The 19,977-nt window shown below is 46.8% G+C and overlaps 2 protein-coding genes and 1 non-coding gene across 3 annotated transcripts; 2 read left to right on the forward strand and 1 right to left on the reverse strand.

Annotated features, from left to right (window-relative positions):
- Nucleotides 1-927: 927 nt before the first annotated feature.
- On the reverse strand, nt 928-6,073 carry Imp4 (IMP U3 small nucleolar ribonucleoprotein 4). Its single transcript, XM_052745193.1, has 9 exons — nt 5,944-6,073; nt 5,710-5,818; nt 3,570-3,653; nt 2,970-3,079; nt 2,762-2,894; nt 2,534-2,688; nt 2,321-2,415; nt 2,159-2,232; nt 928-2,044 (listed from the first exon to the last, which is right to left on the reverse strand). Exons 1-9 carry the CDS (start codon nt 5,944-5,946, stop codon nt 1,932-1,934), a joined length of 876 nt encoding a protein of 291 aa, XP_052601153.1. The 5' UTR covers nt 5,947-6,073; the 3' UTR covers nt 928-1,931.
- Nucleotides 6,074-6,420: 347 nt separating this feature from the next.
- Ccdc115 (coiled-coil domain containing 115) lies at nt 6,421-10,221 on the forward strand. The gene is made up of 5 exons (XM_052745194.1): nt 6,421-6,648; nt 6,731-6,834; nt 6,915-6,997; nt 7,747-7,878; nt 9,253-10,221. Exons 1-5 carry the CDS (start codon nt 6,538-6,540, stop codon nt 9,363-9,365), a joined length of 543 nt encoding a protein of 180 aa, XP_052601154.1. The 5' UTR covers nt 6,421-6,537; the 3' UTR covers nt 9,366-10,221.
- Nucleotides 10,222-11,333: 1,112 nt separating this feature from the next.
- Nucleotides 11,334-11,405, forward strand: Trnae-uuc (transfer RNA glutamic acid (anticodon UUC)). Its single transcript has one exon. It is a non-coding gene; the product is annotated as a tRNA-Glu (tRNA).
- The last annotated feature ends 8,572 nt before the right edge of the window (nt 11,406-19,977 follow it).

Genomic DNA, 19,977 nt, shown 5'->3' on the forward strand with positions numbered 1-19,977 from the left:
GCAGGACCAGAAAAGGAATTCTGCATGTCATATCATAACTAAAAACTAAACACACAGGACAAAGGGTGTGGAGAAAGCTGTAAGAAAGAACAAATTCATATATAAAGGCAGGCTCAGTGCTTAAGAACACTACATGCTGTTGGGTGGTGGCGGCCCACACCTTTAATCCCAGCATTCAGGAGGAAGAGGCAAGCGGATCTCTGAGCTCTAAGCCAGCCTGGTCTACAGAGCAAGTTCCAAGATAGCCAGGGCTACACAGAGAAACCCTGTTTTGAAAAACCAAAAAGAAAGAAAAAAAAAAAAAAGTACACTAGATGCTCTTTCAAAAAGACCGAGGTTCAATTTCCAGCATCCATATGGTGGCTCAAAACTAACTCTAGACCCAGGGTATCCTATACCCTCTTCTGACCTCCTTAGGCACCAGGCATGCAAGTGGTACACAGGCATATATGCATGCAAAATACTCTTACACATAAAATAAAATTTTTAAAAAAGTTAAAAAAAAAAAAAGACACCCTAATTCTTAGAATCTGTAACTATGAGTCCATTTGAAAGAAGGGTCTCTGCAGATATAATTAAGTTCAGAATGGTGTAAATAAGGAGATCATCCAAGATCATGGGCTGTAAACACGGTGACAAAGGTCCTTCTAAGAGAAACGTTGAAGAAATTTGGTAGACAGAAGACGTGTGGAATACAAAGGCTGGCACTGAAGTGCTATAGTCAACAATAAGGAATGCCAAGGGCTGCTGGCAACCATCACAAGCCAAAGAGAAAGAAGATCCCCATCCCCAACACACTCAGCCTTAGGAGGGAGTGAACACCCTGAACTTGTACCATGACCTCTAAAACTAACAAATTTCTGTTAAATTACCTGGTCCACAGTAATTCTTTATGGCAGTTATAAGAAATAAACACAGGATATCACATGATTTTACTTGTTTTAAAAAATTTCAAGAACACACACACAGGTTCATTCTTTAAGATTGGAGCAAGCCATGGCAGGATTCCAGAGGCCTTGCAGAGGGAACTGGATTCGTGAGCTGTAATGGTGGTCTCGTCCCAGACTTTCCCGAACACTGGCCTCCGTGGGTCCTGTTTCCCTTTCAACTATTCTTACTGGACCCCGAGGCCTTTGCCTATGTCATCAAGATGGCTTCTGTTTGGTTTTCATGATTCTATGCAGACATTTGCCTTATCCCATGTCTTGACAGGCTTCCTCAGAGGCCCCCTAACTGCATGATGATCTCATCACCAATTCTCTCTGTAAACTCTAGGGCATTTGCTGGGCCTTGACAACCACTCTACATAAACCCAGGGATGTGGGTACAGAGAGGGCATAAGTTGGGAGAGGCTGGGGCACAGACTTAGAATCTTGAGGCACCTCCCTGTGTGCTGTTGGGCAGGCCCATCTACAAGAGTTAGAGGAATGGTAGGCAGGCTGTTGGCATCACGTCTTCTGTGAAAAGGGAGGATGCACCTGCTTGGCAGAGGGACCCCGTTGAACTGACAAGTTAGGCTGGCACTCGAATGGGGTCAGCTTGCTGCTGGTGAAGAAGACTTACCCTAAACACCGAAATAAGTGTTCACAGGGCCCAACTCCTGAGGAGACAACCATTCACTTCCCAGTGGGGAATCTGCAGCACCATCCCCAGCCTGAGAGGGACTGTTTCTACTCCACACAAACCTAGGCCTGAGGACACTCCACTCCTTAGGTCTTCAGACCACAGACACTCCGTGGGCTTCATCTTTCAGGTCTGGCCTGACAGAGCGTAGGCCCACTCTGACCAGTTAGAGGCAGTTGGGTAGCAAGATGACAGAGGGTTTATTTAGATCCTTCCAGTCCCCACTTGGGATTAGTCAATCTGTCTGTGACAAGGCCCTGCCCCAAGAGTCCAAGTCTGCAGCCTACTGGCCAGCAGCAGCTCACAGTTCACTCAGTGCTCAGGAAGACCCTCTTGCGGGCAGTGTTGGTATACGGGTGCCAGCGCCACTCTACGTCTGCTGTGGCCTCCTGCTCCAGTGTGCCCAGGCGAATCATGTACACTAGGGTCAGGGGAAAGAGACGTCATCCCATGCACAACCAAGCCCCTCCTCTAGCCCCCCCCCCCCCCCCCCCCCCCCCCGCGCTCCCAGCATAAACTAAAGGCCCAAACTCACACTTCAGCTCAAATCGAGGCCCAACCTCAGTCAACTCCACATTGCGGTGGTCTGTCTTCTTGTAGACATGGTGCCTGGGGAGAAAGGAAGAATAGACAGGAATGTGGGTCAGCCAAAAGGCCACAAAGGTCATGATGCCCCCAGTTCAGCCCAGAGACCCACCGGAATGAAATGTAGTCATCCTGGTTTGCAAAGGTGATGACCCGGTGGCTGTCGTCCTTCGGCACAGGGAACAGGTAACGGAGGATATCAGACACCTGGGGCAGCGGAAAGGAGAACGCTGGGGCTGGCCCGATCCTTACTGCCCCTGCCCTGCCCTGCCCTGCCCTGCCCTGCCCTGCCCTGCCCTGCCCCCGCACAGGTTCCCCTACTTACCCGCTTGCCCAACCGTGAGGTAAAGCCATGGGTGATGAGGTGAGGCTTAGCTTCTGACATGGTGCCCAGGTCAGGGATGTCATGCCGCATAACCACATTGCACAGTGTGAAGTAAGCAGTAGGACCGAAGGGCAGATGGCTGACAATGAGCCCCACTGTAGGTGACAGGTTGTCAGACACTCTGCCATGAGAACAGCCCGAGCTCCCTTTCCCTCTGGCAGGCCTTACCAGGTGTGCCTCGGTGCTCATGGACAACCAACAGGTCGGTGACCCCATTGGCTTTGCAAGCTCGCACCAGCGCGCCAACCTCGTGCCGACCTCGGTTCATGCGCTGGGCACCTGGGAACACCAGCTTCAGTTCCTGCCCATGGACCAATGTCAAATTAGAATTGGGGCCTCAGGCCCCGGGCACTCCCTCCTCCCCACCCCCTGGTACCTTTGCAAACATCTTTAGGCGAGAACTGGGGTCTCGGGAGGTAGTGATCATGATTTTAGGATCTTCAACGCCAGCCCATCGATATTCATCGTCTACGTGGCTGGTCACACCTGTTAGGAGAACAAGAGACAAGAAAAATGCTGAGTCTGCTCAAGAACCTTCACTGATGGAAATGCGCCTCTAGTGGCCAGGACAGCTACCGCTGGTTACCAAGCACAATGGAGCAATAACATAGTCTATGGTCCCAAAACCCTGAACTGCTAAAACAAGAAGTGAGAAGACTCCTTTTCCTCACAATAAACATCTATCATATCTGTGATTCCTTTCCTGCCTATTAAATACTGCAATGAATGAGACATCTGGGTACCAGTGCCAAGGACAGTGCTCTGCTCAGCAGGCATTCCAGTGAGGGAGAGTCAGCAAAGACTAAAAGCACTCATTTAGGGAGAGCCCCTGTGGAGCTGGGGACGGGTACAGAAACAGCGCACCTCGACACTTCTGTCAGGTGGGAAACTGCCCAGTGTGGCGGAAGAGGACAAGAAGCCCAGTGAGCGGAGAAGCTGGTTCAGTATGGAAGAGGGCTGCACAGCACAGTTTTACCTTCACCGCCAGCATCGTCAAACTCCAGGGACCCCTGTAAGGCGAGAGCCTCGCGGCGTAGCTCAGTGGGAATCAGCTGGTTTTCTGCAAGGAAAAGACAGGGGGCAGAGTGAGACACAGCAGGGTCCCATCAATTTATAGAATACTGTGTGGTTTACTAGTCTGCACAAATTTGATGGAAAAGCATTGTGCTTCTTTCTTAATGAGTCAGTACAGAAATACAGGAGAAAGAGAAGTAATAAACCAGCTACTTTACTTATTTGAGACATGTGAGATGTGCATGGCTTTAGCTTCTAACTGTTGCGATTATAGGGCATGCCATGACTCCCAGCTACCAACTTCTTTTCACCTAATTGTCAACTTAAGGCACCTGGGGAGCTCATTTTCTAAAATACTTTGTCATTATCAATATATATTATTTTTATAACCAGACAAAAACTTAATGAAGTTTTGGTAACTCAATGGTGGGCAGTTTGCTTGCAAGTCTAAGACCCTGGTGCTAAGAAACACTACAAAAACAAAAGTTGCTTTTTTGAAAGAAACAGACTGCTCCTTATGTAGGAAGGAAGGCCAGTGACCCCGAAGTCTTCACACAAGGACATTAAACCGGGTGTGGTGGCCCACGCCTTTGATCCCAGGGCTTAGGAGGCAGAGGCAGATGGATCTCTATGAGTTTGAGGCTAGTCTGGTGAACATAGTGAGCTCCAAGTCAGCCAAAGCTACAAAGTAAGACCCTGCCTCTAAAACAATAATAGCAAAACAATATAAAAAGAACATTGCTAGTCGTGATGCACTGAACACTTCAAGGTGAGTGGCCTCAGCTGGTTGAGGGTCAGAGATTTCTTCTGCGGACTAAAGTGAGGTAGCGAGGGGCTAAGCTGTGGTGTGTCCACTCTGGAAAAAACACATTTGAGCATGCCATCCACAGGCCCAGTTCTGCTCTCCAGCATGTGGTGGTAGAGGGCAGGGTCCTAGCAGCAGTACTCTTTCTAGCTACCAACTGAAAATAAGCTCCTATCTGCCACAGGAAAAGGATTATCCCCAGGGATACTCACAAGGAATGTCTAGCCATACCTTTTGGATCTTAGAAACAATACTGAGCGCCCCCACCCAAACAAATAAAACAGCCAAACACATATACTAATATAACAAAAATGGTTCCTTTTAATGCAATATTTAATACAGTGATCATTATAAATGTTAATATATCAATCATTTTTTTCTTTTTGTGTGTGTGTGTGCCTGCCTGAGTTTACACATGTGGCTGCTGCCAGAGGCCACTGGAACCCCTGGAGCTGGGGTTATAAGCAGTTGTGAGCCATTCCATGTGGGTATTAGGAAATGAATTTGGGTCCTCTGTAAGAGCAGTAAGTGCTCTTAACCCTTGAGTCATCTTTACAGTCACCTCCATTTTTTTTTTTGAAGTTATGAAGATGGGTCACAGATGCTTAACATTATGCTTATACAGCCCAAGCTGATCTGGAACTCATGCAGCCAGAGCAGGCCTTGAACTCCCGATCTGCTTGCCTCCAACTCCCTAGTTTGGGATTAGAGGCATAGGCTACCAGGCCCAGTTTAGTCAGGCTGGAGGCACAATCCAGAGCCCCCTTCATGTTAGGCAAGCAGTCTAACAACTAAGGTGCAATCCTAGCCCTAACATTATGCTTCTTAACGCAAACTTTACTTAACACATATATACTTTATAGTCATAAATCTTAAGAACTGCAAAATGAAAATTTAGTCAGAGGTACCAGAGGTGATGTATTATCAGATAGGCATAAAGCTCTTTGGATACAGGACCAACAAAATAGGGATAAATATGACATTTCCAATTAAGCCTTGTGATATAGGAACTTCATTTAATGAGGCAAATGGAAGTGTGGACAAAAGAAAGGCCAAGTTTTAAACTTCTGTAAGCAAAACTAACAATCAACCTGTAAACATAGAGGACTGCAGCACCAACAGCCATACCATCATCTGGTGGGACCATTCAGAAACCAGTGAGAGGTCCTACCTAACAGGCAAAGAACGGAACGATGTTCAGCCACACTAGTACACGAAGTTCAAACGCGTTTACACCACTGTATAGTATGCTCTAGTAAGGTCTAGGACCCCACCAGACCAGAGAGGCATTAATTACCTTCAAGAGCACGCTTGACTCGCTCCTTCTTCTCCTGAACCGATCGCTGTGCATCCTCCCGGGCCTTGCGGTACAGGTACTCGCGGCGCAGGCGAGCCTCCCGACGGAGCTGGGGAACAGACAGGGTCGCTATCTACTTCCGACCACCGAGGACCACAACCCAGCAACCCAGTCCTCCATTAGTCCCCGTTCCCTCGCCCCCGTCAAGCCAAAACGCGAACTCAAACATCCTACCATGCTGAGCGCCGCTCCCACACGCGTCTGGGATCTTCAGGCAACTCCGGCACCACGCAGCGCTCACTTCCGCCCTCAACCAAGATGGCCTCGAGAGGCTTCTTCACTCGACTCGACTGCCGTCCAGAGTGCCCCATGTTAAGATGGCGGATGGCGTCGCAAGGCTATTGGTCAGTCAGGCAGCCAATCAAGTACCTGGACGCGGAAGGTCACGTGGTTTAAGACAGCCCAGATGAATGGAGTCTGCCCGCGGCTTCACTAGTCCGTCAGCTGTTCAAACCGTCGTCTCGCGAAGAATGGAAGCGGAAAACGAGATGGATGGCTTCCTGGAGTTAAGGCCCGACTGTTCATAACCATCCGACTCAGAAAATGTCCCACTTCAGGCGCTAGCCGGCGTCCTGGTGCCAGGCGTGCCCTGGCCGTTGATACGGGCGACCCGGATGTCGTAGCCTTTGACTTCCGGGCCACGACTAGGAACGCCCCCTAGAGGCGGGTCTCAGGCGCCGATTGGCTGGCATACACATGCGCTAGCGGTGGTTAGGCGGCTTGGGAGGCGGTGGCTTAGCTCCTCCGCGTCCCTACAGCGGCTGGGCGATGGCGGTCTCGGCCCTGCGAGAGGAGTTGGACTCGATGTACCTGCAGCTGCTCAGCGACCTGGAGGAACTGGAGGCGAAGCGGGCGGCGTTGAACGCCCGGGTGGAGGAGGTGGACCACGGGCACTGGAGGGAGGGAGAGATGGCGGGCCCAGGGAGGGAAACCGAGTCTAAAGTCTCTCCTGTCTCCCCAGGGATGGTTCTCGCTTGCCAAGGCTCGCTATGCCATGGGCGCCAAGTCCGTAGGGCCCCTGCAGTATGCCTCGTGTATGGAGCCTCAGATCTGCGTGCGCGCCAGGTGAGGTGCCCTCGATGTAGAGTGGGGTGGGCAGGACATAGGCCTGCGTGGCCAGAGATCCATCTTCCTTTCTCCTACAGCGAGGCCCAGGATGGACCCCAGACCTTCAGGGTGATCAAAGCTGATGCCCAGACCCCCGAGGAAGTGGGACCCAGCGAGGCATGTGAGTTCTCTTTCCTCCTGTCAGCTCTTAATGCTAAAGGCAAAACTCACTGAACACTCAGGATTACTTTCATCTGGTTAATGGAGCGCGCCTAAGCTGGAGACAATTGGAATGTGTTAGGACGGCTTTTCCTTATACTTTGATAGGAAGTTATAGGTGGGATGTTTTATAGTGGGATAGGTTTTGCAGTCAAAGGAAGTCTCATCAGCTGAACGGAAAATGTGCATCTCTGTAAGTGTTCCTTGGAAATAAACCTCTAATCCTAGTTAATCATTCCTGAGACAAAGAATGGGGAATGATAGGGTCTTCCAGAACATTTAGGGAAAAGGGACAAGGTCGGTCTGTGATCTTGTTACCAGCAGACAGAATCATCCCTTCTGGAAGTCAGTAAACACAGAGTTACCTGGATTACAAAAGGAGAGGTAGTACTATTTCTAGACACACAAAAAGGTTGGGGGAAATTTCTTTTTCTTTTTGTCTTTTTTTCTTTTTTGGTTTTTCAAGACAAGGTTTCCCTGTGTAACAACCCTAGCTGTCCAGGAACTTATTCTGTAAACCAGGCTGGCCTTGAACTCACAGAGATCCACCTGCCTCTGCCTCCCAAGTGCATGGATTAAAGGCGTGCATCACCACACTCGGCTTGTTGGGGGAAATTTCTAACCTTCAGTGTTTTCCAGAACCGTGAACTTAGATTAATAGACTCACTGTGGTCATGAAGACTGTATGGCCTTTAACCTTTCTTTCTCCAGCTCTGCGCAGACGCAAGGGCCCTACCAAGACCCAAGTGTCAGGGACCTCTGTGGTCCCTCAAGATCCCTTGAACTGGTTTGGAATCTTGGTTCCTCACAGTCTTCGGCAGGCCCAGGCCAGCTTCCGGGATGGTGAGTGGACCCTGTTGGCTTTATAGCCATGTACTGAATTCCAACCGTGTATAAATAGATAGGCAACAAATAGACTTTTATTGTAGTTCCAGGCTCTGAAAGTCATGAAAATAGTAACATGGGAGGGAGTGGGCTGGGGAGCTGGTTTATGAAGATGGGACAGGAAAGGCCTCTCCGAGGAGACGAAGAACTTTGTGAGTGATCTGGAGGAACTCTGTTCTAGCTAAGGAGACCAACTAGGCTCTATCTGGTCTAGTTACTAGGGTGGAAGCCCCGGGTAGGGGGTTATGTGGACTGGGGAAAAGCAGAGGAGGCCAGAGGGCTGGAGTGGAGTCAGCAGAGCAGGATACCAGGAGCTGGGGCCAGGGAGCCAGGCCCTAGTGAGGTTCCGTGGGTGAATCTAGAATCAGTAGGAACAACAGAGTAACAAGAATCCTTGGGATGCTGAGTGGGGACAGACTGCAGAGCAGAGAGCAGGCAGGATTGACCAGCCATGGGTTGTAGGTGGAGGCATTGGAAGTGAGGTAAACTGTGAGAACTTGCACACATTTTGAGAATGGAAGCCCCAGTGTTTGCTGACAACTTAAATGCAGGAGTGAAGGAAAGAGAAGAGTCCTCTCAGGACTCTGGGAGGACAGAGCTGTCCCACCTGTGGTGGTGGGCATCCTCCCAGGCAGCAGCTGAGAGAGAGCTGAGTGGCAGTCGTGGGTGGGTTCTTGTGGTTCGGCACCAGTGTCTGCTGGAGAGAGATTCGGAATTCCAGGGTGGAGTGCTGGCGTTTACTTTCCCAAGTTGTTGACAAGGACGCACAGAAAAATTGAGTTGAGGGCCAGGGGATACCCAAGAAGAGACTGCAGGCCAGGACCCACAGACGGGGGTATCCTAGAATCTAAGAATTTCGAGGAAGTGTTCCCTGGAGGACTGGAGACATGAGTCTGCAGTCCTGCTGCCCTGGAGGGTAAAGACAGGACGGCCTGGCCTGCTGGGTGAGGTAGAGGGATAGAGAGCAGAGGTGGGGGTAGCCTAGGGGTGGATTGAGAGGGTGGGTCATGCTCAGGTGCAAAGGAAGGGTGGAGGGGGGCAGCTCAGAACAGTGAGTTTGCAGGACCGAGGAAATGAGACCATGAGGTTTGTGTGATCTGTGAGGTGCTCATTCCTGGCAAGCACAGTGAGTCAAGGGAGGGTTTTTTGTTTTTGAGGGGATGATGGTTTAGCACAGTGAGGTGCTAAGGAGGTGAGGGTATGGGCCGATGTCATAGCTGGAACATTTAGACTGTTGTAGAGGCCAGAGAGGCTGATACTCCTGTGGTCCCTGAGGTGGGGGTGGGTAGGTCCATGTGTCATACCATGGTGACATTCTTCTTCTCTCCCCAGGCCTTCAGCTGGCTGCAGATATAGCCAACCTCCAGACTCGAATCAACTGGGGTCAGGGTCAGGTCCGGGGCCTCCAGAAAAAACTGAAGGAGTTGGACCCTGGGCCTGCCTGATCTGAACCTACTGTCAAAGGCATTAAGCATAGCGATCTTGGGTGTCACTGCCCTACTCAGGCCATCTTTCATAATAGCCCCTGTCTCAGCTACTGCCCCTCCTAGAAATGTCCTTAGTCCGTATTGTTTCCAGCCTTGTGAATTAGGAAGTTGAGTTAGGAAGTTTGTGAGGCAAGCTGAGCAGTGTTGAAAGCAGCTTGTCTGAAACCTCTTCTAGGTGCACGTTCTCATAGGGCCTCCCTCCTTGTGGGCAAGTCAGTGAACAAATGAGGAACCTTGGCAGAGCCAACATGCATGGTGCAGGGAAGAAAAGGAGTCTGCAGACCTAGGCCAGATCAGGACAGTTCCAGTCAGTAAAAATACCTCTGCCTGGGCATGTAGTGCATGCTTATAGTCCCAGCAACTCTAGAGGCTGAGGCAGGAGGATCACTTAAGCCCTGGAGTTAGAGACCCTTTAAAATTATGTAAGACCCCCCCCCACACACACACACACACCAGAGCAGACTGTCAGGTAGGAGGGGGTATTCTATTATAAAAGGAAAAAAACACTTTGACATTCTCTCAAGGAACTTGAAGGGACCTTCCCACTTTTGTTTCTAGAAGTGTAGTCCAGCCTCTTTGCTTCCTGAACTTGTATTCCTGTGTCTGGGAACTGTGTCCTGCTGCACTTTTCTACTGAGCTAACTTGAACAGTGTCTGGAGACTTGTGTTTGAGGAGGGGATGTAACCATTTATAGGGTGTAAATATTTCTTCCTGATTTAATTTTCCTTATATTGGTTTTTCTACTTCTTAATTGTAAAAATATGTAACACTGTACAGAAAAATGGAATAAAGTGAAAGCTAGGGTAACTGTCACCAAGCTCTTTCATTTCTTAAATCAATTTTATTTTATTTGTGTGTATGGGTGCTTTACCAGCATGTATGTCTATGCACCATGTGGTTGCCTCATGCCCTCAGACCAGAAGAAGGTGATGGATCTCCTGGAACTTGAGTTACAGATGGTTGTGAGCTGCCTTATGGGTGCTGGGAAATCCTGAGTCCTCTTGAAGAGCAGCCAGAGAGTGCTCATAACCACTAAGCCATCACTTCAGACTCCCTTAAATCAATCATAATTTATTTGATTTTTGGATCTGGGGTTGTATTAATGCGATAATTTACTGTGGTTTCAGCTGGGTTGTTCAGTGAATCGTGTGCCCAGCTTTTCTATAAAGTTCATGCTGTAAATTTTTCTGGCTGAGTATCTGAAAATTATTTATAAGGTTATTACCAACTTTTAATGATAAAGAGCAAAAAGACTAACAGCAAATTACAAGCCTGTGTGAGATGGGTAGCACCCCCTTCCCCTTCCAGATTCTCTGGTGCCTGTATGCTTGGGGCTATTGTAACTAAAGAGAAAAATGGTTCTCTGCCCTTCGTTTTGTTTTTAATTTGAGAAGGGCAGTGTGTAAACCAGAAGGGGTGTGACCTTACAAGAACTGAACAGTTTTTGCTTTCCGAGTTTTGGAAGCGTTAAAGACATCCACCATCACGCCAGTCGGCTGAGTTTCTTAACAATAAAGCGACATCTCTGCTTGCAGAGAGGACAGAACACAGTTGTGATGACCGTAAATTCTTTCTGCGGGAGGACCTCTCGTGGAATGCTGATCACGCCAGTGTCCACAGGATTGAGTCTAGGTCGAGCCCACAAGGGCGTTTACCGCGGGCCTGGGCTTCGGGTGTGCCCGGCTCCGGTAAGCGCGACACTGCTGCCATAGGGGGAAAACAGTGCTCAGCAAACTGCTGTTGGCTGCTGACTTCCGCCCCATTTCCATGCACAGCGAGGTTCCATCCTTCCGGCCACCAGACTGGGGCAGCCGCGGGATCCCCAGGAAGTGAAGATGCTGAAAGATCGAAGGGGTGGAGTTTGGGCAAACGTCCCTGCTGACGTAGATGACATAGCAGACAAAACAGAGACACCTGCCGTCAGCTCCCATATGGTCTAGCGGTTAGGATTCCTGGTTTTCACCCAGGCGGCCCGGGTTCGACTCCCGGTATGGGAACAGCGTGACATTTTATTTTGTCTCTTTCTTAACACCCCGCACCGAAGTAGCAGTGTGTACTCTAGCTGCGTCCAGAAGGCTCAGGAAACTGTGCTCCATGAGCTCATCAGTCTGCGAATTGACTTCAGCCTTCCTCACAGCACTAACTGCTTATATCAGCTATTCACGTCTGCTATTATCATTCCAGATGCAAAACTATAGATACTGAAGTTAAAAGTAATGTTTAATTTTTTTCGAAATAACATTGTGGGTTGTGGATACGGAGGTTCCTTCTGCGGCCCCTTCCCGGATTTTCTGGCCTTGAGTAGAAGGAAAATACGTGGTAGAAAGAGCAAAGCTGAGATCTGGGGACTGAGGGGAACGCAGGGACGGGAGGGGAGCAGACGCGGCATCCCCCAGCAAGAAGTGCTCCCTGCGCGGGGCTGTGAGCAGCAACTGCAAGCTAGCGTCTTCCTGGATGAGTTTTGTCTGTCTTATCCGTCTGTCGGCCAGTGTTCCTGCTTTCTCACCTGATTGTGCTGGGCGTGATTCCCCGGATGTATCCTAGCCCGGCCTCTAACTCACCGTCCTTTTTTTGTCTTGTTTCCTGATTACAGCTGGGCACCACAGCACTGGGCTCATGTGACCACCACTGGGTCTACACACGCACGGAGGGCCAGACCTACCAACACTCCGTCAGAGGACGACCACCTCAAGTTCCTACCCATTTTCCTTTGTTAATCCGGGAAGGTTTAATGCGGGGTTGAGGTGATCTGCTCCCGGGCACTGGAGATGGAGCTCTCTCTCTCCGGCTGCACTTCCATGAGTTTGCCTCTTTCCACTGCGCCCGCCTGGACGGTCCCTGTGCCCTGCGCCCTCTTCTTGGGCTCCTCTTCTTAACAATCTATTCCCATTCGTTGCCCTCCAAGCCATAGAGCGTCGTGACTTTGCCACCGTCCCAATCAACGTCCCATCAAAGTCTGCGACTACTTTGAGACTTGTTCGAACTGCGCGCTTTGGCCAAGGGTGGCATTTCCTGCCTCTCGCCTGGCTTGCCCTGCCTTTTGGAAGCAGCTGCTGCACCCTCCACACCGTCCCACCCAACCCGCCACCCCCACCTCCCTCCGGGGAGCCTGTGGCTCAAGCTGTCTTGTGCTGGCCTCTCTGGGTCACCTGGCTTTCCTATGCAGCTCTCAAGTGTCCTTTCACGCGCTTCCTCTCTTCCTGTGCTTGGAATATAGGCTGTTTTTCTGACACTGACTCTGTCCTTCAGGACCTGCAGGCAGCTTCTACTCCCGTCTACTCTTATTCTGGTCTGAAGCCGGTGGGTAGATAAAACTCTGGAGCCGCCTGTCTGCCTTTAGCTGCTCTAGGGCCTAAAGCGTCCAAAGGCTTAGGGGTGTTGTTGATGCGGTAAACACACCGAGTTCTTCCAGTCAGGTCAAGCTCAAAGTCATGTATAGGTTTCAGCACTCCAGGCCCTTTGTGAACACGCAAGGCTGTCTGTACTGTGTGTACTTGCTGTCCCAATCATCAGGTCTGCCAGGAGCCCCGTCAAGCAGGTGAGCTTGTCTCTCAGCTACTCTATCTAGCCAGTTTGCTCTGGGGATCTCCTGTCTTCACCTCTCAAATGCCATGTCTACCTAGCGGTTGTGTGGGTGCTGGGGACCCACACTCCGCTCCTAGTGCATAATTAATAATCACTTCTGATATCATCTCCCCAGCCCTCCCCTCACAGTGATTCATTTTTTAAAAAAATTATTTCCATTTTATTTCTCTCTCTCTCTCTCTCTCTCTCTCTCTCTCTCTCTCTCTCTCTCTCTCTCTTTCTCTCTCTCTCTCTCTGTGTGTGTGTGCATGTGCTTGCCATGTACATGCAGGTGCCCTCAGAGGCCAGATCCCCGGAGCAGGAGTTCCAGGCAGTTGTCATCCCCTGAGGAGGGTAGTAGGAAGCGAAGGCAGGTCCTCTGGAAGAGCAGTACACACTCCTAACCACTGAGCCATCCCTCCAGCCCCGCATAGCGATTCTTACTGCAGTATTTACTGGATGTAAAAGGCTTGTTTGGAGCCAGATTAGAGTTGTGTTTTCTTGTCGCATCCATTGAAGTTATTTACTGTAGGTTACCGTTATTTCCGAATTGAATACATTCTCGTTCTTTTAAAAAAAATTGAATTTATTTCATTATTTATTTGTTCATTCTCTCAAAAGTGTCATACACGTATAAAATATGTCTTAATCATACCTGCCCCCTGCTCCCTCTACTGCCCTCAGGATCTTCCCCAACGTATCTCCCTCCCAACTTTGTGTGCTCCTTTTTGCCTTGTTATATGCATACAGAAATTAGTCCATTTCTTTTAGATTTTCCAGTTTAGTGGAATATAGATGTTTTATACACTTATGATTTTCTGAGTTTCTTTGACATGTATTGCAATATTTCCCTTTTCATTTCTAATTTTGTTGATTTGAGTCTTCCTCTTTCTTTTTGGTTATTTTGGCAAAGAACTGTCCATTTCATTGATTATTTGTGTCTTGTGGTTTGTTGTTTCATTTCTACTTCATTAATGTCTACCCTGAATTAATTATTTTTCCTCATCTACTGCTTTTAAGTCTGCATGCATATAAGACCTTTGACAATTAACCACGATTAAATAAATGATTTAAACAGATCTATAGCAATGTATTTAAAACAACAATTTTTTAAAATGCCACTTTAAAAAAAAACTGGACCAGAGAGATTCACTGGCCTTCAAAGAAGAATCAAATTATTCTATAAAAAAAGAAAAGGAAGGAGTTCTTCCAGTCTTCTGTATGAAGCCAGTATTTCCCTGATACCAAAACCAAATAAGGAAAAATATGAATAAAATTGTGTGTCAGTTTTCCTGATGAATATAGACATAAAGTCTCAAAAAAAAAAAAACCACTTGGAAACCTAATTCAAATAACATCAAAAAGATTATTCATCATGATCCAATTGACTTCATTGCAAACATGCCCGGATGATTCAACATACTTATATCAATAAGTGTAATTCATATATATATAGTCAAAGACAGGAATCACATGGTCATTTCAGTAGACACAGAAAAGGCTCTTTACAAAATTTAACATTCTTTCATGATGAAAATCCTGGGGAGCCTGTGCCTGTGACTCAGTTAGGTGATGAGGTCAGTTGCTAACTCTTAAACATACAATAAAGCCCTTTAGCTGTTTTTAGCCAGGTAAGGTGACTCATACCTTTAATCCCAGCACTGGGGAGACAGAGGCAAGTAGATTTCTATGAGTTCAGGCCATCCTGGTTTCCTTTTTTTTTTTTTTTTTTTTTTTTTTTTTTTTGTTGGCAGGGGGTGAGAGTGTGTGTTGAGGGGAAAGACAAAAAACATTTCAATTAATTCTACTTTCCTTTTCTTTTTTCTTCCTTCCTTCCTTCCTTCCTTCCTTTCTTTCTTTCTTTCTTTTTCTTTCTTTCTTTCTTTCTTTCTTTCTTTCTTTCTTTCATTTTGGTTTTTCAAGACAGTTTATCTGTAGCTCTGGCTGTCCAGGAACTAGATCCGTAGACCAGGCTGGGCTCAAACTCAGATATCCGCCTGCCTCGCCTCCCAAGAGCTGAGATTAATGGCATGGGCCAAATTCTGAATATTTAAATTTTGATTTTAAGTTAAATAGCAGGCTTAATAGATGTGGACTCAGGTGGCTGGGTCCTGAAAAATAGGAGATCACAACCTTGTTTTTTTAAAAAAGAGTTTGCCAAGCCTGGTGGCACATGTCTTTAATCCTAGCACTTGGGAGGCAGAGGATGGAGGATCTCTGTGAGTTCCTGGACAGCCAGGGCTACAGAGAAAAACCCTGTCTCCAAAACAAACAAACAAACAACAACAAGAATCCATTCTTCACATAGAAAAACAATTAAAATTTATTTGGAAGAACAAAGGACCAAGAATATCCAAAACAACCCTGAACAAAAAGAGTAAGTACTGCAGGAGGTGTCATCATACCTGATTTCAAACTATACCACTGAGCCATAGTCACAAAAACAGTATGGCGCTGGCACAGAAATAGATGGACTAGAATTGAGGACCCAATAATTCTACATATAATTTTACAGTCACTTGATTTTTGACAAAGATGCTAAAAATACACAATGGAGAAAAGACAGCATCCTTAACAAATGGTGCTGGGAAAAATGAAATTTAACACGTAGAAGAATGAGACTAGATCTTTATCTCTCACCCTGCTCAAAACTCAACTCTAAATGGATTAAGGACCTCAAACATGAGGCTTGATAATATGAAACCATGTAGGAAAGTGGAGAGCACACTTTGACATATAGATAGGTACAGATTTTCTGATAGGACTCCAGTAGCCCAGGAAATAAAACCTAACAATCAACAAATGGGACCCAGGAGACTAAAACACTTCTGTACAATAAAGGAAACTGTCAGATGAGTGAAGAGGAAGCCCACAGATGGGAGAAATTTTTTATGAGGTATTCATCTGACAGAGATTTAGTGTTATAAGATTCAAAAAAAAAAAAAAAAAACTAAACATCAAGAAAACAAACTATGTAATTAAAAATGAGCCGGGCGGTGGTGGCGCACGCCTTTAATCCCAGCACTCGGGAGGCAGAGCCAGGCGGATCTCTGTGAGTTCGAGGCCAGCCTGGTCTCCAAAGCGAGTTCCAGGAAAGGCGCAAAGCTACACAGAGAAACCCTGTCTCGAAAAACCAAAATAAATAAATAAATAAATAAAAATGAATGACTGTTTGGATAAGGGAAGGGTCCCCAAGGTCCCATCCTCATGGAGGAGCTATTATTAGCTGTTGAGGGAGGTCAAGTCACTCTCCTTTGGGACATGGCCAATGGTAGGTCACCCGTGCCCATGCCCTGGTCAATGGACCCGTACCTGTGTGGATATGGGAAACATTAGCTGGTCTCAGGGGGTTGTTAATTACAATGGAGAACAGAAAGAGGACATGAAGACAGAGATAGACAGACTAGGGGCACTCTGGAGACTTAAGGAATTAGTGGTACATAGTCATGACAAAACAAGACAGTAAGACATGGGAAGAGGAAGAGGACATTGGCGGGGAGGAGAAGGGAGCTTTATGAGGACCAGAAGGAGACCATAGAGGGTGGAGGGGTGAGTGTGACCACCATGCTTGGCTACAGTTAAGTTTTTTACTTACATTTATTATGTGCGTGAAGGTTCACAGGCCACAGTGTGTGTGTGTGTGTGTGTGTGTATGTGTGTGTGTGTGTGTGTGTGTGTGTGTCAGAGGACTATTTGCAGGAGTCAGTCAGCTCTTTTATGTGGGTCCCAGAGATACTCTTTAATCATTAATTCATTTCTAAAAAATATAACATTTGGTCTAAAAGTTATTGTAGAGCACATCAATTACTTTCTATCAAAATTACTCTATGGGAGAATTTGCATAATATTTTGCCAAAATAACTTCAAGTATATGGATAAATACTCACCCAGAAGCCTTATTAAGAATGTTTAAAGCTAGCCCTCTGTATGGTACAGTTCAAGAGTTTGAGTACCATCAAACTTTGGAAGTCCAGAGCTGGATTTGGTTCTGTATGAAGCTCCTACTGTGGGTCTCCCTTTAAAATGAACCTCTAGGCCGTGTGTCTGTGATTGAGAAGCTACACCACTAGAGGGCAGCAAAGCCCCACAACACTTTTCCCCAGCTCTGCTCACTAAAATCATAGGTAGTGTCCTGGGTAGTGTCACCACATAGCACAATGATATCATTTAAGGCCCCAGACACAAAGCATTTGTTGCTGGCTATTCTGAAGGAGATATCTGTGAGCACATCCCAGATCCCTACTTAAGAACAGTGTTCTCACTTGTGAGTCATGTTTAAGGTTAATGTCTTAACAGAGGATGGTAGATAAAAAGACTTTTGATTTCAACCAAGAAACCTGTTAAATTAACCTCAATGGTTTTTTGCAAGACTGATGTTTTGTTCCTGGAGGCCAGGAAGCTGCCTCTGAAATCCTAATGAAAGGAAGTGGACGATACTCCTTGGTTTGATTTATGATCTCTTTCAGTGTGGATTTGTTACAAAGTGAGGAAGATGACGTGCCCAGAACATCACTAAGTGATCATTTTATTTGCACAGCAAATAATCGCCTATAGGAGAGAAAGTATGTTGGCGGCGCAAGAGATGGGCAGCGGCTAATAAAAGTGCCAACAGAAGGATAGAGGAATTTGTTATGTTTATCACATAATACTTTGACCACACACACACACACACACACACACACACACACACACACACACACGGGAAAAAAAAAAACTCAGAACTTGAAAAAGCTTGCTGACGTGTATCACAGCACCTGTTTCGATTTGAGACTGGTGTGGTGATGGGGACCAGTTTGAAGGTTACAATAGTGGACATCAGGACTGGACCATCAAACAGAAGCCATGCCATAGATCCAGAGGGCTCGTCATACTGAGGTTACTTCCACCTGCTGACAAACATAAGCAAGCCTTTTATTAAATGCAAACATAACCTATACCACAGCAAAATTCGCAAAGCCAAGAATTCATATCGATGATGTGGCAGCAAGAGTTCCCAAAAGTTAAAAATAAAAAAACAGGAAGTGGGAGAAGACCAGGAAACATCCTGGCGAAAAGTTGGCAGCATGAACTTAGAGGTTCAAATAACAACGGTGTAAGGCTGAAGACAGCAACCTTTGAATAATAATAATAATAATAATAATAATAATAATAATAATAATAATTCTATTAGCACCAGATGGAATTGTTTTTCAAGACAGGGTTTCTCTGTGTAGCCCTTACTCTCCTGGAACTTGCTTTGTAAATCAGACTGGCTTCGAACTCACAGAGACAGATCCTCCTGCCCAGTGCTGGGATTAAAGGTGTGTGCCAACTTCAGATGGAATTCTTGAGTTAGCAACAGCTCCCGTCTTTTTCACACACACACACACACACACACACACACACACACACACACACACACACACTGGTTTTTTGAGACAGGGTTTCTCTATGTAGTTTTGGTGCCTGTCCTGGATCTCACTCTGTAGACCAGGCTGGCCTCAAACTCACAGAGATCCGCCTGGCTCTGTCTCCCGAGTGCTGGGATTAAAGGCATGCGCCACCACCGCCCAGCTCTTGTTTATATTTTTAATATTCTTTTCCTTTGTTGTTCTGGGCATTAAACTCAGGGCCCTGCACATGCTAGACAAGTGCTCTATTACTGAGCTACATCCCTGGATTTAAGAATTGGATTTAAGCCTGGCAGTGGTGCCACACACCTTAAATCCCAGCACTCGGGAGGCAGAAGCAGGTGGATCTCTGTGAATTTGAGGCCAGCCTGGTCTACAGAGTTCTAGGACAGCCAGGGCTACACAGAGAAACCCTGTCTCAAAGAAAGAAAGAAAAAAAAGAATTAGATTTAAATATAAACCAGGTAAAGGGCACAAGACAGGAAGTGAGATGCCTCTGGTTTCAATTACTTGCTTTTCATATGACAGGAGGGGCAATTCAGCTCTGTTGACTGTAAATTTTCTCTAGGGTAGAATAAGAGGGTAAAAGTTAGCTGTGTCCTTCCAACTTAGCCTGTCTGTGGCTGAGTTCCAGCTCATGCCCCATATCAGAAATGAATAACCAAGTCACACAACTATTTGCTTTATTTTGTTTTATTTGGGAGACAGTCTCATATTTGCTGGTGTCAAATTCTTGATCCTGTTCTCTTTGATTCTCGTGTGCTGGGATCATGGATGCATGTCTCCGTGCTCAACTTTTATATTTAACATGATCAATATCACTTGAAACAACCCTAAAGTTGGGACGACACAAAATGTTCAGGGACAAGGATTTCTTTCTCATTACCATGATCTGATCAACGACTCTCCATCTGAAGTTATGTAAATAATCCAGTGGCGCACGGCTTTGTGTGTGTGTATGTGTGTGTGTATGTTGCTGCGGGCCGCAGGAATATATTATAAGAACTCAGCTGGTTATGGCAAAGTCACTACCTGGAGGGATCAGGGAATTCCTCCAGAGGAAGCCAAATCCCAAGGAGTTTTTGGTGTTATTTGGCTTGTTATATATCAGCTGTATTCTGTTATGAAAGTCATGTGTGCCTTCATAGTTTTCCCAATTGACTTCTCCCCAAGAAGGGCTAACAGTGTGGACTGATCACTCTCTGGACATACACATTCCAGGTATTTGGAGAACAGCCTCAGGAAAGGCTTTTTCTGGAATCAGATATCTCCCTTGGCCACTTTCAAGGACCAGCAGTAATAACAGTCCATATGCAAGTCTCCTGATTTAAGGTAAATTCCACAAAGAGACACCACCTAGGTCAGGTGGACGTTAAGTAATAGCTTTACACAATTCAGCTCAGACCCTCCTTTCTTACAGCTTTACTAACTTTATAGACCTCTAACTCCTTACCTAACCACTTCTAGGAATATTTAGATAACCTTTTGCGCTGACAGCTATGCTCAGCCAGAACCGCAGTTCAAGCCTCCCTGTAATTATCATCATTAGCAGCATCCGGCCAGGTCCATCCCCAGATGGAGAAGAATACTTTATCAGAGATACCTCTGTATTCTC

This window comes from Peromyscus californicus, unplaced genomic scaffold (genome assembly GCF_007827085.1).
Source record: "Peromyscus californicus insignis strain IS unplaced genomic scaffold, ASM782708v3 Scaffold_19__1_contigs__length_69161282, whole genome shotgun sequence".
Taxonomy (NCBI): Eukaryota; Metazoa; Chordata; class Mammalia; order Rodentia; family Cricetidae; genus Peromyscus; species Peromyscus californicus.